General features: G+C 37.4%; 1 protein-coding gene and 1 pseudogene across 1 annotated transcript in view; both read right to left on the bottom strand.

Moving 5' to 3' along the window:
- Window positions 1-17,166, bottom strand: part of RNF169 (ring finger protein 169) — an 88,767-nt gene that overhangs the window by 43,654 nt on the left and 27,947 nt on the right. The window contains exon 2 of the mRNA XM_070383719.1: window positions 11,562-11,635. Coding sequence (XP_070239820.1) covers window positions 11,562-11,635 — 74 coding nt within the window. The remainder of the gene's footprint in view (window positions 1-11,561; window positions 11,636-17,166) is intronic.
- LOC102286505 (glyoxalase domain-containing protein 4 pseudogene) lies at window positions 529-8,879 on the bottom strand (annotated as a pseudogene).

Raw genomic sequence — 17,166 nt, forward strand, 5'->3', positions numbered from 1 at the left:
CCTCTTTCACTTTTATCAAGAGGCTCTTTAGTTCTTCACTTTCTGCATAAGGGTGGTGTCATCTGCATATCTGAGGTTATTGATATTTCTCCCAGCAATCTTGATTCCAGATTGTATCTCTTCCAGTCCAGCGTTTCTCATGATGTACTGTGCATATAAGTTAAATAAGTAGGGCGACAATATACAGCCTTGACGTACTCCTTTTCCAATTTGGAACCAGTCTGTTGTTCCATGTCCAGTTCTAACTGTTGCTTCTTGACCTGCATACAAGTTTCTCAAGAGGCAGGTCAGGTGGTCTGGTATTCCCATGTTTTTCAGAATTTTCCACAGCTTATCGTGATCCACACAGTCAAAGGCTTTGGCAAAGTCAATACAGCAGAAATAAATGTTTTTCTGGAACTCTCTTGCTTTTTCGACGATCCAGTGGATGTTGGCAATTTGATCTCTGGTTCCTCTGTCTTTTCTAAAACCAGCTTGAACATCTGGAAGTTCACGGTTCATGTATTGCTGAAACCTGGCTTGGAGAATTTTAAGCATTACTTTACTAGTGAGATGAACACAATTGTGCGGTAGTTTGAGCATTCTTTGGCATTGCCTTTCTTAGGGAAATACAAATTAAAACCACAATGAGATACCATTACATAACAACTAGAATTGTGAAAATTAAAAAGACTAACCCTACCAGATGTTGGCAAAGACTGAGAGAAACCAGAACATTCATACACTACTGGTAAGAATTAAAATGGCAAAACCACTTTGGAAAAGTTTGGCAGTTTCTTTGAAAAGGAAGCACACATACCATATGATCCAGCAATTTCAAGTTAAGTATTTACTTAAGAGAAAAAAAAAATTATTTTGTACAAAGACTTGCAAGTGAATGGTCACAGTAGCTTTATTTGTAATAGCTAAGAACTGGAAACAACCCAAATGTCTATTAAGAGGCAAAGAGATCAACAAACTGGGATATGTACAATGAAATACTACTCTGCAGTAAGAAAGAATAAATTATTGATACATGTAACTAGCTGAATAAACCTCGGAATTACTATGCTGAGTGAAAAAGTGAAACAGAAAAGCATTAAGCAATTTAGACCAAAAAGAAAAAGCATTACTTGGACTTCATCATAACTAAAAACTTTTGTGCAAACTAACAAAAAAATGAAAAAACAACCTACACAGTGAGAGAAAATATTTACAAATCATGTATCTGATAAGGATTTAATATTCAGAATACATTTAAAATAAAACTTACAACAACAAAAACCCAACTCGAAATTGAGCAGAAAGATCTGAACAGACATTTCTCCAAAGAAGAAACACAAAGTTATCAATAAGGACATGAAAAAAGGCTCAACATCATTCATTAGGGAAATGCAAATCAAAACCTAATGAGATACCCACTAGAATGGTTATTTTTTTAAAAATCAGAAAATAACAAGTGCTAACAAGAATGTGAGTAATTGGGGCCCTCACACATTGTTGGTAGGAATGTAAAATTGTACTGCTGCTGTAGAAAACAGTTTAATGATTCCCTTGACCTGGCAATTCCACTTCTAATTATATACCCAAAATAAAAGAGGGAGGCAAACGGACACTTGTATTCCAATGTTTATGCAGCATTATTCACAACAGCCAAAAAGTGAGAACTCAAGAGTCCATCAGGAGATGAAAGGATTAACAAAAATGAAATGGTGTTGTTGTTCAGTTGCCCAGTCATGTCCGACACTCTGGAACCCCATGGACTGCAGAACGCCAGGCCTCCCTGTCCCTCACCATCTCCCAAAGTTTGCCCAAGTTCATGTCCATTGCATCGGTGATACCATCCAGCCATCTCATCCTCTGATGCCCTCTTCTCCTTCTGCCCTCAATCCTTCCCAGCATCAGGGACTTTTCCAATGAGTCATCTGTACACATCAGATGAACAAAACACTGGAGCTTCAGCTTCAAAATCAGTCCTTCCAATGAGTATTCAGGGTTGATTTCCCTTAAGATTGACTGGTTTGATCTCCATGCTGTCCAAGAGTTTCAGGAGTCTTCTCTAGCACCACATTTCAAAGGTACCAATTCTTTGGCGCTCTACCTTCTTTACAATCCAGCTCTCAGAACTATACGGGACCACTGGGAAGACCATAGCCTTGACAAAACGGAATATCCAGCCATAAAAAGGAATGAACTACTAAAACATGCTACAATGTGAATAAACCTTGAAAACATGCTGCATGAAATAAGCTAGGTCACAAAAGGACAAATATGATATGACTCCACTTACATATCTAGAATAGGCAAATTTGTAAAAAAAAGAAAGTAGGTTAGAGGTTAACGGGGGTTGGGGGGTATGATGGAATGGGGCGATATCGATTAATGGGTACAGAGTTTCTGTTTGGAGTGATAAAAATATTTTGGAGAAAGAGAACAGCGATGATTGCACAATACTATGAATGTATACTTAAGGCCAATGAATTGTATACTTAAATTGGTTAAAATAACAAATTTTATGTCATATCTATCTCACAGCACTTAAAAGGTTTTTTGTGTGTCATATAACTTACTATATAAGTATCATTAAGTTCCAGCTAGCATTCTATCCTTTTAGATACTAAATAAATAACCTGTATGACAGGTTCACTCAAGGCAATCATCTAGCAGGAGGTTCAACTAATCTTCTGGTTAGAATCAAATAACTGAATTGTCTGACAGCTAAACACAAAAGCAAACAGAATTCCTAGCCATAGGGCAAGCCTCCACTGAAGGAACAGGCTGTGGAGCTCACTAGATTATTCAATCCTGTTGATTCAAGAGAGAGATCCCTACAGAATATTTGTAGCTGATCATGTCATGAATAATACCCATTTACCATGAAAAATTACTTATCTTCATAACTGCAAAATATGAGTGATGGGTATACAGGTGTTCATTTTATTGACCTTTTTATATTTGTTTAAACATTACAAAAATTAAAAATTTAGAAAACATTTATAATATTCATTATGCTAGTCAACAAACCTCAGGCACTGGATGATTGCAGAAATAACTGAAGGGTTTATAGGAGCCTCTGTAGAGAAAGTTCTGATTACTGTCTTTCAAATGCTAAGTAACTATCCAAGAGTATGTATTCCCTATTATTAATAGTACTTCAAATGTTAACTAGCCATACTTAAGAGTTTAGAATAAAACACATATGAACTTCTTTCAATTTGGAACCATGTCCTATTCATCTTTGATGTCTCCTCTCCCACTTTAGTACTAGACATAGGGCCTATATGCAGTAAGTTTAATTCCATGAACATTTACAGCACACGAGAATCTGAGTTAGGAACTGCTTTTAGAGCTAAGGATATAGCCCTGACCAAAAATGACAAAGTTTTTGTATGAGGCTTATACTCTGTAAGAATGTGATTGAAATGAAAGACGTGATTGGACTAATCAATTTTTAAGAGGTCTTCCAACAAATATTCCCTGCAATACAAACTATACCTATTTTGGTGACCGCAGCAGTCCCCACGTTTTGGGGGAGCTTCTCTCAATTCCACAGTAAAAGATAACCAATGCAGTGGTGTCATGAACACAGGGCTGGTGGGAAGAGTGCTGTTCAATGGCACTTTAAAAAAAATCTGGATATAACTGCTCTCATTAAAGTTACATGCTTATCAAAATTCCCCCAACCAAAGGTAATGTTCCATACATCTGTCTCAGGCTAGAGAAGAATTTATTACTAATGTAATACAGTCACACATAGAGTGTGCCCTTCCAGTAATGGCAAGGATGACTGTGAGAGTTCTGCTCTAAATGGACTAATAATGATAGGATTTTTCTAAAATATTTCAGACCTTTCAAAGATTAAAATACACAGATCTTTACCACCCCAGCCTCTCTAGCTGTGCAGGAAACAACCAAGTTATGAGAGCATTTATCACATAATGTAATGCATGCACTAGGCCTCACAAGTGTTGAAACAGGAAACACTAATGCTTGTTACACATGAAGTCTTCAGTTAACCTGAAGCCTTGTTTTATTTTGTGAAGCAAACCATTCATCACTTTCATCTTCTGCCATTGCATCATCCAATAATTTGCTTCTCTCTGGATCCATCTTCTAGAGTTTTCAAAATGCTTCATCTCCCACAAAGCAAATTTCATGTCCATCAGGGTTAGGCAGAATGATCACTTGCACTGTTGCTTTCCCTAGAGTGTCCAGACTCAAATGGGAGTCAGAATCCCCCGGTTCTCCCATTTTATCAAGTCTTCTGACTACTCTTTCTAGGGGCAAGAAAAGGCAATTTGTCCAAAAGCTGCTGCAAGATCACTGCCTCCAAGATGTCCTATAGCTCCAGCTTACACTGGTTATCAGCACAGCCCAGCAAACTACTCTGCTTCTTTTCATCTTTTTCACAAACTTTCATTCCTACTACATTATACCAGTAGCCAAAGGACTTCTCAAGATCAGACTCTGGTAGAGTTACTTTTAATATAGGATCTGTCTGTGGTGGACTGCGGTTCTGCAAACAGAATTTATATCCTCCAGGGGCTTTGGTTTCAAAAACAGCTCCTGCAACCTCATTGAGTGGCCACTCCAGCTTCCTGGCATTGCTGATGGCCTGGCTAGAAGAGTGAAAAAGCTGGCTTAAAACTCAACATTCAGAAAACTAAGATCATGGCATTCACATGGCAAATAGATGGGGAAACAATGGAAACAGTGACAGACTATTTTCTTAGGCTCCACTGCAGATGGTGACTGCAGCCATGAAATTAAAAGACGCTTGCTCCTTGGAAGGAAAGTTATGACCAACCTAGACAGCATATTAAAAAGCAGAGACATTACTTTGCCAACAAAGGTCCATACAGTCAAAGCTATGGTTTTTCCAGTAGTTATGTATGGATGTGAGAGTTGGACTATGAAGAAAGCTGAGCACCGAAGAACTGATGCTTTAGAACTGTGGTGTTGGAGAAGATTCTTGAGAGTCCCTTGGATTGCAAGGAGATCCAACCAGTCCATCCTAAAGGAAATCAGTTGTGAATAGTCATTGGAAGGACTGATGCTGAAGCTGAAACTCCAATACTTTGGCCACCTGATGTGAAGAACTGACTCATCAGGAAAGACCCTGACGGTGGGAAAGATTGAAGGCAGGAGGAGAAGGGGACAACAGAGGATGAGATGGTTGGATGGCATCACCAACTCAATGGATATGAGTTTGAGTAAACTCCAGGAGTTGGTGATGGACAGGGAGGCCTGGGATGCTGCAGTCCATGGGGTCGCAAACAGTCGTACACAGCTGAGTGACTGAACTGAACTGGATAGAAGTGATTGTGATAATCACGAAGTCATTGCCAAGTTTTTAGTCTCCGATGCCCCAACTGTAAGTCAGTTCTGCAACAAAATGATCAGCCTCAGGTCCAAATCCATCCATCATTTTACTTCATTTCCCATCATTAAGGCCTTCATGCCCAGGACATCATGATAGACATGCCGTTAGGAAATGGTTTTCCACTTTGAACATGAAGTGCAGAACCCTGCAAGTCACCATGGCCTCCTACAGTACCCACCCCTCACACATACAGTGCCACACCACCCACAGATGATGCCAGCACAGTAGTCCCAGTGGCACTTTAAAATTTAGAGGCTTGTGCATCTGTAATTGTCTCATTTTCTTATCTAAATTGGTAAAATGGTCTACCACCCAATGATAATAGACTACAGAAATAATTTGTGAGAGTTGGAGGAGCTTCTGGCCTCTTGGTGCTTCCTTAATCTTTCCCCTGTGCTCATTCACTTCAGTAGGATCATACTCTTTGCAATCCGATGGAACTGTAGCCTGCCAGGCTCGTCTGTCCATGGGATTCTCCATGCAAGAATACTGAAGTGGGTTGCCATGCCCTCCTCCAGGGGAAGCTCCCAACACAGGGTTAACAAAATTCTTTCGCCAATCAATGCAACAAGATGGAGGGCTGAGCACATTCTAATATTCTCCTTCTGGTTAAAACAACATGAAATGTCAGGAAACTTCTCTTTAATGGAACATATCTATAAAAGTACAGAAAAAAATAGCATGCCATTAGCAAACAAGATCACAAATATGCAGAAGATGGAACTAGTTTTCGCACTTAAAGGTGTGAAACTGCTAAATAAGCAATTCACACACACACAAAAAGAAATGGGTAGTAAGCACAAGATGCTCCTCCTCTCTAGTAATCCAGGAAATGTAAATGAAAACAATGAGATATTTTATTCAGGAGATAGCAAAATATTAAAAATAATGAAAAGGGACTCTCTTTTACTGCTGATGAGAAAGTCAGGTTGAAAAAGTCTTCTTAATACCCACCAAAACACAAAGTGTACATACCACTTGACCCGCACTTTCACTTCTAGGAATCTCACTTAACATTTGCTCAGATATATTCATACATGTTTAGTGCAACATCTCTTCAAAATTGGGGAAAATGGGAAACAATTTAAATGATCAGTGGTTAAATGAATTATGTATGCCTCATCCACATCATGAAATATCATTCGGTATGAAAAAAGGACCTACATGAAAGCACTTGCTTCCCATCCACACATACAAAAAAAACATACTGTCAGAAAAAAAAAAAAGAAACTGGCTACAGAGTAGATCATATTTTTCCTCAAAACTCCTAGGTTCTTTGACGTCTTTACCAGTAGACCATAATACTCACAACCCTTCTCTGTGGTCGTCACCTACTTTGCCTGTCAACTCCCCTTATTCACAGAAAACCTCAGCACCAAAGTTTCTGCCCAGCTACTCCAGTGATCATTCCTGAAGATTTCAATAGCAGTATTTTCTCTCAGGTTCTTCACTGCCTTCTAGATAAATCTTTTCTTCCATCCTATTTCAGTTACACCCTCCCACAATCATATCCCAAACTGTCATGCTCAATAACTAAAACTACCTCTCAGCATCACATTTAAGCCTCTCACACTTCTAGGTTTCCAACTTTACTAATATGCTAGTCACCCTACTTTCCTAATTCTTTATCCCCATCAAAACTTCCAGTCCACCAACTCTACCACTCTCCCTGCCCACCACGCCCCTCATGTTCTCAATTCCTTCCTCAAACAAGCTTCTTAAAGCAACCACAGTTCAAAATTACAAATTCCTTGTATACACCTTCAGGTCTACTGCATCATTCCTTCTGTCATACTTCTTAGCGCACTTTCTAATCCTGGTTAAACCCAACCCATTGCTTACTCCATGTTCTAATTGGTCTTATTTCCATTTTTGCCCCATGAGGCAGAGATAGCTAGCTGCCTACCCAGTATTCATTTTTTCATTTCTTACTAAAAGAATCCTAATTTTACTGAGGAAACTAATGTACCCAACTAAAACACTGTTTCCCAGCTTTCCTGACAGCCACAGGGAGTCTGTGACACTAAACTACAAAATATAGGAGAAAAAGACCAAATTCAGCTGACATATGCCCTTCTGCCTTACCTTCTGTCTAGATGGAATTCTAGAGAAGAATTAACCATCTCACACCACAAGGAGACAGGCATGCTAAAAGATGTCTAAACAGAAAAACAAAAGGACCCTGAACCTCTGATGTCCTAGGGCTGCTGAATCCGTCCTGGATAGTTTACCTCCAGCTCTTTTGTTACTCGAAAAAATAAAACTCCTAATTTATTTGAGTCATTATGTCGGGGTCTCTACTGCTCTGCTTAGTTGCTCAGTCATGTCTTACTCTTTGTGACCCCATGGATTGCAGCCTGCCAGGCCTCTCCATCCATGGGATTCTCCAGGCAAGAATACTGGAGTGGGTTGCCATTTCCTCCTCCAGGGAATCTTCCCAACCCAGGGATCGAACACAGGTCTCCTGCACTGCAGGTGAATTCTTTACCATCTGAGCCACCAGAAAAGCCCAAGAATACTGTTGTCTCTACTACTGATAGTAAATACAATTCCTAATTCCTACGCCTATTACACTTTATTCCCCACAAGGCAAATAGAGACCTTTTGAAAGTATGAAAGTGAAAGTCACTCAGTCATGTCCGACTCTTTGTGACCCCATGGACTGGTCCATGGGATTCTCCAGGCCAGAATACTGGAATGGGTAGCCTTTCCCTTCTCCAGGGTATCTTCCCAACTGAGGGATAGAACCCAGCTCTCCACCATTGCAGGGCACAGTTGAGCCCTGCAGCCCTTTACCAGCTGAGCCACAAGGGAAGCCCAAGAATACTGGAGTGGGTAGCCTATCCTTTCTCCAGTGAATCTTTCTGACCCAGGAATCGAACTGGGGTCTCCTGCATTGCAGGCAGATATAAGTCAGATCATATTACTGGCTTCCCAACACACTTAAAATAAACTTAGGGTCCTTACCAGGCAACTAGGCCTTCTCTGCGGAGAAGGCAATGGCACCCCACTTCAGTACTCTTGCCTGGAAAATCCCATGGGCGGAGGAGCCTGGTAGGCTGCAGTCCATGGGGTCGCTAGGAGTCAGACACGACTGAGCGACTTCACTTTCCCTTTTCACTTTCATGCACTGGAGAAGGAAATGGCAACCCACTCCAGTGTTCTTGCTGGAGAATCCCAGGGATGGGGGAGCCTGGTGGGCTGCCGTCTCTGGGGTCGCACAGAGTCGGACACGACTGAAGCGACTTAGCAGCAGCAGCAGCAGCAGGCCTTCTCTGATATGGCCCTCCTCTCTCTCACAACTCACATCATACCAAATCCCCATACTGCACTTCCATCCACAACTTGTACACTCAGTTCCAGCCAAAGTGTTCCTTTAACAAGGAAAACCTGTTTCCATCTCAGGGCCTGTGTGTTTGCTGTTTCCTTTGCCGGGAATGCTCTCTCCTCACAACTTTACTTGGCTTGCTCCCTCACCTCTTCCAGGTAGCATCTCAAATGTTGCCTTCTCTGACATTTTCCCTGATCCCTGTATTAAAAACAGTCGTTTTGTGTCTCAAGTTTCCCTTCCACTCCCCTGTAACTCTTCCTACCTTGCTTTATTAATATATATTAAATACTTTTTTGCTTATTTACTGTTCATCTTTCCCACTAGAATGGAATCTCCCTGACAGCAAAACCTTGGGTGTCTCTTTCAGCATCATATCCCTAGTACCTGGCACACAGTGAGGACATAATAAATATTTGTTGAATAAATGAATATACACCATGATCTCATTTAATACTGAAAAAGCGTATGTGAGTGTGTGTGTGTGAGTACATTAAAAATCTAGGATATACACTAAACTGTCGATGCTAGTTATCTCTGGGGAAGAGAGTGGAAAATAAAAAAAAGAAGAACTCTCACAGTTTCCTCTGCATATTTTTGCATAAAAAAGACAAAATTAGCTATAACACATGGCAGGAAGAAAATTTTAAACATATTTAGAAATATAAACCTATTTATAGAATCATAAAATTTAGACACTCATAGTAACCTCAGTAAGCATAACACTACACCATGGGTAGAAGGATCTATGATTAGCAAGAAAACATCTTTTAAAAGACCTAGAATCAGGGAATAAAACTTCCTGATTACTTTTTATAGCCTTTATAAAGGTTTTTACTGTCATTTAAATAAAATAATAAAGTATACTAAGCAAAGTGTATTGTACATCAAATTAGTCATGAGTTGTGTAGAATTAATTTCCATCACTTGCTCAGTAAAAACTTTTAAATATCTCCCTTCCCTAGGGATTCATCTGGATAATTATATATTTGCTTTGTTTCAGAAAATATGCATTCTAAAAGACATCTTTTTTAAGTTTTTTAAGAACTTTTTCAAGTTCTCCATCCAAATGTCTAGTATCTTAATTTTTTTACTTTCTGGAGGCATATTTTTACATGTTATATAATTCATCCATTTCAAAAAATTCAATGATTTTTAGTAAATTTACCAAGTTGTGGAACATACCATAAATCAGTTTTAGAAACCTTTATTGCTGCAATAAAATCATTCATGCCCATTTACTGTTAACCCCATTCCCACCTCTACTCAATCAACCATTAATCTACTGTCTCTATACTTTTGTCTATTCTAGACATTTGCTATAAATAGAAACATACAATATGTGGCTTCTTTCACCTGATTTCTTTCACTTAGCATCTTTTCGAGGTTCATCTATCTGGTAGCACGTCAGTATTCCATTCCTTTTTGTTGCTGAATAATATTCCACTGTATGGATATGCCACAATAGTGGCATATCCGCTATAATTTGGTTCTATGACTTGGATTTCCATTTTCCAGATAATACAATGGTTCAAGGATAACTTGGGTACTTTGGGAAGGGAGGCAGGGAGACTCTATGGTTAAATTTATTCAACACAATGACATAGGTGAGTGTTTTTCAATTCCAATCCAGTTTATACAGAATGAGATTGTCATGGCTTCACTCAACATTATGCTATCAGTCACTTTTAAAACTATAGTTTTAAAACTATTTTTTCTGTCCCTCCCTCCTAACAGGAACAAAAGGATAGTTCCCCAAGGTTTATGTCTCTCTACTAAGGTTTATAAAAAAATCTCTATACTTACTATGCCTTCTGCTTTACTTCTTTTTTCTACCTCTGAGTCCTTATTTTCTCATTATATTCAAGCTGATAGCTTTAAAATGTCCATATTCTCCAAATCTATAAAAAGTTACATTAAAACTAAATATCTGCATATTCTGGAATTTTATTTAAGAGAAATCTGTGGTTCTCTTCATGTAGCCCCTGAGAACAATTTCTTTCTATGTAGAAAAAAGCTTTGTAACTGATTTAAAATGAAAAACAAAAAAAACTCACAACTCTAAGATAAAAGGAGCAAGTGGACCCATGTCAACATTTGACACTCGTTTAAAAGAAAAGATCAAATATATAGTAATTAAGCACAGTCCTTTTTCTCTTCTCTTTCTCTTTAATATGACCTTTCATTCAGTCTAAAATGCCATAGTAATGTTATTGTCTTGTCTCTGCTTTATGATGATGTCCGATTCAGATTAAGTGGATTATTTGTCTTTATAAAATATTAAACATTTACATATAGAGTGATTATCTAATCATTATGATCTTAGGTAAGGGATGGTGGTTCAGGGAGAGGGGGCTGGGGAAGGATAATACAAATCTTACACTTCTTATAACCAGACTTTTTGAAGTCTTAATTTTCCAAATGATTCCCAGACTATTAGCTTGAAAACATCAAAAATAAGATGATGTGGACACAGCTAAAAGCTTTCCCGATGGTAAATGTTCTCTAACGAGAAAATTATCCCACTATCCCTTTATCAGTCTAAGTTACAGTTCTTAGAGAACACATGTAATTAGAGTAACCTTATAAGATAATGAAAAATAATACAAGCTATTATTATTAAAGGTTAAATGTTAGCTTTTAACTAACATTTAAATGCCAAGAACACCTCTCCTGGTGGCCAGTTACTGTGGCAGGTGTATGATAGGCTCTGTGAGCTACATTTTCATCTGTTTGCTATAATGCAGACAGGTTCTACTTTATCAACTTTAAAATTCCCTATTAAATCTAAGCTTCCACTAAGTACTCTTTAATGTCATTATTCCAATTTACTTTAAGAAAATGAATGGCATAATAATATGTATACTATACCTTTCTCAGGCTTTCATATTCCTCACGAAATTCCCCAGGCTTGCTTAATTTGATTGGCGCTCTGAATATAAACTCTGGAGAAATGAGAAAAGAAAACACTAAATTTTTAACAGAACTTTCTAGGAAGGAACCAAGATCTTGTCCTACATCATAAAGCACATAAAAATTGTGGTCATCTTCCCACAATTTGAAAATTCATTCATTCAGTCAACCAATACTTATTAAAGGGTATAAACCAGGCACAGTCCTGAGCACTGGGGAGAAGCACTGAACAAATAAAGTCCTTGCTATCATGGAGCTTACAAAACTGTGGAGGGAAACAGACAATAAACACCCAAGTGTGTGTGTATAATACCGCTGATGGTACTAAGGGCTATGAAGGAAAATAAACATAAGATGGAAGGAAAAAATAGTACACAGAGTGGTCTGAAGGGTCTCACTGATAAAAGTAACATGGTAAAAGACCTCAAGGAAAAGTATATTTAAAGCTCTTAGTTCGGGACTTCCCTGTCAGTCCGGTGAGTAAGACTCCGTGCTTCCACTGAAGGAGGCGCAGGTTTGACTCCTGACCCGGAAACTAAGATCCCGCACACTGTGCCACTGACACGGCCAAAAATTATTTACTTAGTTTTTTTTTTTAAAAAGTTCTCAGTTAAATATTACCAAGCGACATTTTAAATAAGCTAAGGTTTTACTCATACTGTTTCTTTCTACTTCTTTTTCAACCCTGCCAACAGATTACAACCTATAAATATTTTCAGTATATACCCTGATTTTTTTTTTTTTATCCTCAAAGCCTTCATTGGTTTTGATCAGCCTATAGAATAAAGTCAAAATTCATCAATGTCACTGAAGGTCTTCCAGAGACTGGTCACAACTTCATCTTTCTAAAGCACTGTCTCTCTCAACTCTTGACTACCTAATTACAGTATACATGCCACATATTTCTAAACCTTTTATGTTGCTTTCTCAGCTGAAATTCTGTGTTCTTCTCTTCTCTATATATAGTTTTAAATCCGAGAGTCCAGGCCCACAAAAGGCACACAATACACATTGGTTATATAAAAAATAAAAATCCAACTTAGGAACAAATAAAAGATAAGTCCTAAATGCTATAAAAAGGAAGGAGAAAACACACACTTCAGCCTTCTTACATGTACATGACACTTCTATACACCCCCATGTATATATTTAGTGACTTAAACATGGTATTTAAGACTTACTAATAACTCTACATCCATTCAGGTTGATAATATCTGTTGTAGAAAAGTGGGCTCCTCAAAAAGGTGACTTTCATCCTTTTTCAGTTGTCTCAACTACTTTAGAAAGACTCATTTACACCAGAGAAATGTGGAAGATTCTTAGACAGAAACACTGGACCTAATGCAGATGCAGAAAACAGGAACTTAAAGCTGTACCAAACAGGAGAGAATTATTAGACCCAGGGCTTGGGAGGAAAACATTCCATCACCTTCATCCACTTAAAAAATAAACTCCTGATGACTATTTTAATCATATCTCTTAAGAACACTTCTAATTATAGGCAAATAGTGTTCAAAAGCAGATGCTCTAAAAGAGCAGTGGAAAGGGAAGAGAAAAGCAAACCCCTTAAGACAAAAAAAGGAAAATATTTTTAATCCATTTATGAAGAACTTATTCCTGAACAATATTTCATATACATTTTCTCAGTGAATCTTCACAGAAACTTTGCAAAGCAGGTATCATAACCATTTTACAATAAGGAAAATGAGGGGTTAATGACTTCCCCAAGACCACAGAACTAGTACATGGCAAAATTAAGAGAAAAAGAATTAAGGTATAAAGACGGAAACTATATAATGATGAAAAAGTGAATTCATCAAGAAGATACAATAATTATGAATTTGTATGAACCTACCACAGAACAAAACAATAAGACTATAAAAGAAACTAATAAATCCAAAATTATAGTAAAAAATTTTAACATATCCCAATTAAAAACAGATTAGGCAGAGCAAAGGTAATAAAAATACAGAAAAATTGAACAATAAAATTAACAATCTTGATTATGTATTTATGAATTCAATGAACAGAATATATATTCCTTAAAGCAACAAGGAACAATTAAAAACACACTAGGTCTCGAAGTTATAAAAACTGTCAAAGATTTCATATTATATAGACTTTGCTCTTGGATCTTAACTGCCATTTTCCAAGCCAAGTTCTGTAGCTACCTGGCTGATAACTTTAGCTTACCCAATATTCTTTCTCAATAAATTCCTTTTCTGCCAGAGTAGATTTCTACTGATAACAACCAGTGGGAGCGGAGTTTGGGAGAGAATGGATTCATGTATATGTAGGACTGTCCACCTGAAACTACCACAACATTGTTAATTAGCTCCAATATACAGTGGTTTAGTCGCTATGTCATGTCCAACTCTTGCGACCCCATGGACTGTAAGCCCACCAGGCTCCTCCATTCATGCGATTTTTTCCAGGCAAGAATGCTGGAGTGAGTTGCCATTTCCTTCTCTAAGGGATCTTCCCGACTCAGGAATCAAACTCTAGTCTCCTGCACTGCAGGCAGATTCTTTACCGACTGAGCTACCAGGGAAGCCAATATAAAATAAAAAGTTAAAAAAAAAAAAAAAAAAAAAACTAACAACTACTGGCTGACTCTATTTTTCACATGGTACTATGAGATGATTCAGAAGCAAAACTCAAAACTGGTTAAGGAAAAAAAAGAGAGAGAAGACAAATTACTCCTAAGAATAAAAATGAGGACCAAATTAGAGGTATGAAGTGAGTTTAAATCTCCAGTAACTATTAAAACAACGTTACAATGAGTGATCTTGCATCTGAATTGTTTTGCATATCTACAAGTATATCCATAGATTAAGTTGCTGGAATCAGAACTGCTAAGTTAAAGAATATGTGTTTTAATTCTGGCAGACAACACCAAATCCCCCTTCATAAAACCTGTACACACTTACAGTCCCACCAGTGATGCATGAGACTGCAATTTCCTCACACCTTTGCCAGCACAATGAGTGCTGAAATTGTTTAGCTTTACCAATCTAATTGGTGAAATTCTGTACCTTATGTGCTTAATGAATGAAACTGAGTACTTTTCATATATTTGAGTAATTTACATTTCCTTTTATATGAAAAGTATATACATTTCCTTTACTCTTGTTGGAGTTAACTTCTTCTTCCAGATTTGTTAAAGCTCTATGTTAGAAAAATTACCCTTGTGTCACATGAATAGCAATACTTTTCTTAGTTTATCATCTGTCTTGACTTTGCTTACAGTGGTGATTTTTGTGTAGTTATATTAATCAAACTTCTCCTTTATGACTTCTGCATTTTGCATCATATTTGGAAAGACCTTCCTCAGGCCAAAATATAGTAACAAATTCTATCACAGTTTCTTCTGGTACAAAGTGTAAGACTTTTCTCATATCTACTTTTAAAAATTCTAAATCTATATTTTTATTTGGAAGCAACATAAGGAGCATAATCTTATTCATGCTTTTACTAAGTCTACTATCTAACACAAGGGACCAAAAATACTTTAGTGACAGACTAATAAAAATGATTATAATTTTTACTTACTGTTAGAGAATTTGTTTTCTTTAAAATAATTCTTGATGGCATTTAAAAGAAAATGTCCAAAGAGCCTAACATCTTTATTATATAGTGTAAATAATACAAAATTAAAAGCCTGATCCCAAACTTAGAAGCTTCCAAAGTCTCAAATAAGTCAGTCTTAACTTCCTCTTCTAAAAATCAGAAAAATACCTACTATGACAGCCAAGTATGAGGATCAAATGAATATAATGAAAGTGAAAACAGTGTAAACTATTTTCAGACAGTTGAGTGGCATGCAGTAGAACCTAATAACTATAAAACTGCCTCTGGTATTGACAAGATTAAGAAACGGTAGTTTGGTCTGGTTTATTTGCAAGTACAACTTAAGAGAAATGAAGATAATTACCCAACTGCTTTGATACATTTATTATATGAAAAGTTAAATTCACTTTGGGATACTTACTAAGAAATCTCAAAGTTCATATATAAGGCCAAGTAAGAACTCGGCATGCTGACTGAAATATTACTATGCCTTGACGCGTTTGAGGGTAAAAGGTAATGACAAGGGCAGGATTAATTTCTACTCACCAAGACTAGTACTGATATAGATTAGCTTACTGTTGGATTAAGATTAATGTATCTTGATGCTTTAAAGATTAAAAAATGATAAACAGTCACTTTTTGCAACTTCTCCCAACGGGACTGTGCTGCATTAACTGGCATCATGCCCTAAAGTTCAAAAAATTACACAGTCAACAAAGTAATTCTTGAATACAAAAACAGTTAAGCATAAAAGGTCATGAACTGGTCCGATGTGACATTAACTTAAATATTTAAGCCTTTTCCTATTTTAATAATGCCCTCTAGAAATGTCAACAAGGCAAAAATAATTTTTTTCTTCCCTACTGGCTTGCAAAAAGAACATATTAGGTTCTGACACCTGCTCTGTCAATTAAGTGAGAGTATCTAGATATATCAAAGATTCTCTTTGCCTTGGTCTCATCTATCAAATGGAAATTAAAATACTGCTTCACAGGAATGCAGAAGACCACATTTAGTAGTAGCAGTAATCAATGAAGAATCCCTATAATAAAAGCAGCTAACATTTAATAAGAGCATCACATGCTAAATGCTACACACATATACACACACACAATGCAGAAAAGACAACAATAGCAGGCCTAACTGCCTATCCTAAGGCTTGAGTACAGGGTTAGCCCTTAACAGGTGCCTAGGAAGATTTTGGGAGAGTTCTCAGGCACCCTGAGGCTCACTGTTACCTAAACAGTCTGTATAAACTATGTAGTTATTCTGAATACTTTTTTTCCTGATGGGATTCTGGAATTCTGAAACATGTTAGGCAGACAGTCCCTATATGATCAGCCCCTAATAAAAAACTTTGGGCAATAGGCCTCTAAGAAGCTTCCCTGGTTTGCACCGTTTAACACATGTAGTCACAACTTGTTGCTGGGGGAACTAAGCATGTCCTGTGAGAATCAACTGAGAGAGAACTCTAGAAGCTTATGCCTGGTTTCCCCTGGACTCTGTCCAATATTCCTTTTCCCTTTGCTGATTTTAATCTGTATCCTTTCACTGCAATGAATTATAGCCACGACTAGGACTGTATGCTGAGTCCTGGGGGCACTGCTAGTGAATCATCAAACCTGTAGGGGGTGAGGGGGGCGGTGTCTTGGAGCCCTCCTGAGACACATATACACAAGGCATGGTTTAAAATCTCTTCAGATCTCAGTTTATCCTGGAGAAATGAGATTAACTTCTACAGGCTTATCTAGCTTCATTGTTCTTCACTTTCTTACACTTGATAGGTATCATGGTTTTTACAAATTGAAGGTTTATGACAACCTTGTTATTGTCAGATGATGATCAGTATTTTTAAATTAAGGTATGTACATTGTTTTTTTAAACCATGATGCTACTGCCCACTTAACAGATTACAGTGTGGTATAAAATGAACTTTTGTGTGCACTGGAAAACCAAAAACTTTGGTTTTATTGCTTTATTGCAGTATTCACTT

This window comes from Bos mutus, chromosome 15 (assembly GCF_027580195.1).
Source record: "Bos mutus isolate GX-2022 chromosome 15, NWIPB_WYAK_1.1, whole genome shotgun sequence".
Lineage (NCBI taxonomy): Eukaryota > Metazoa > Chordata > Mammalia > Artiodactyla > Bovidae > Bos > Bos mutus.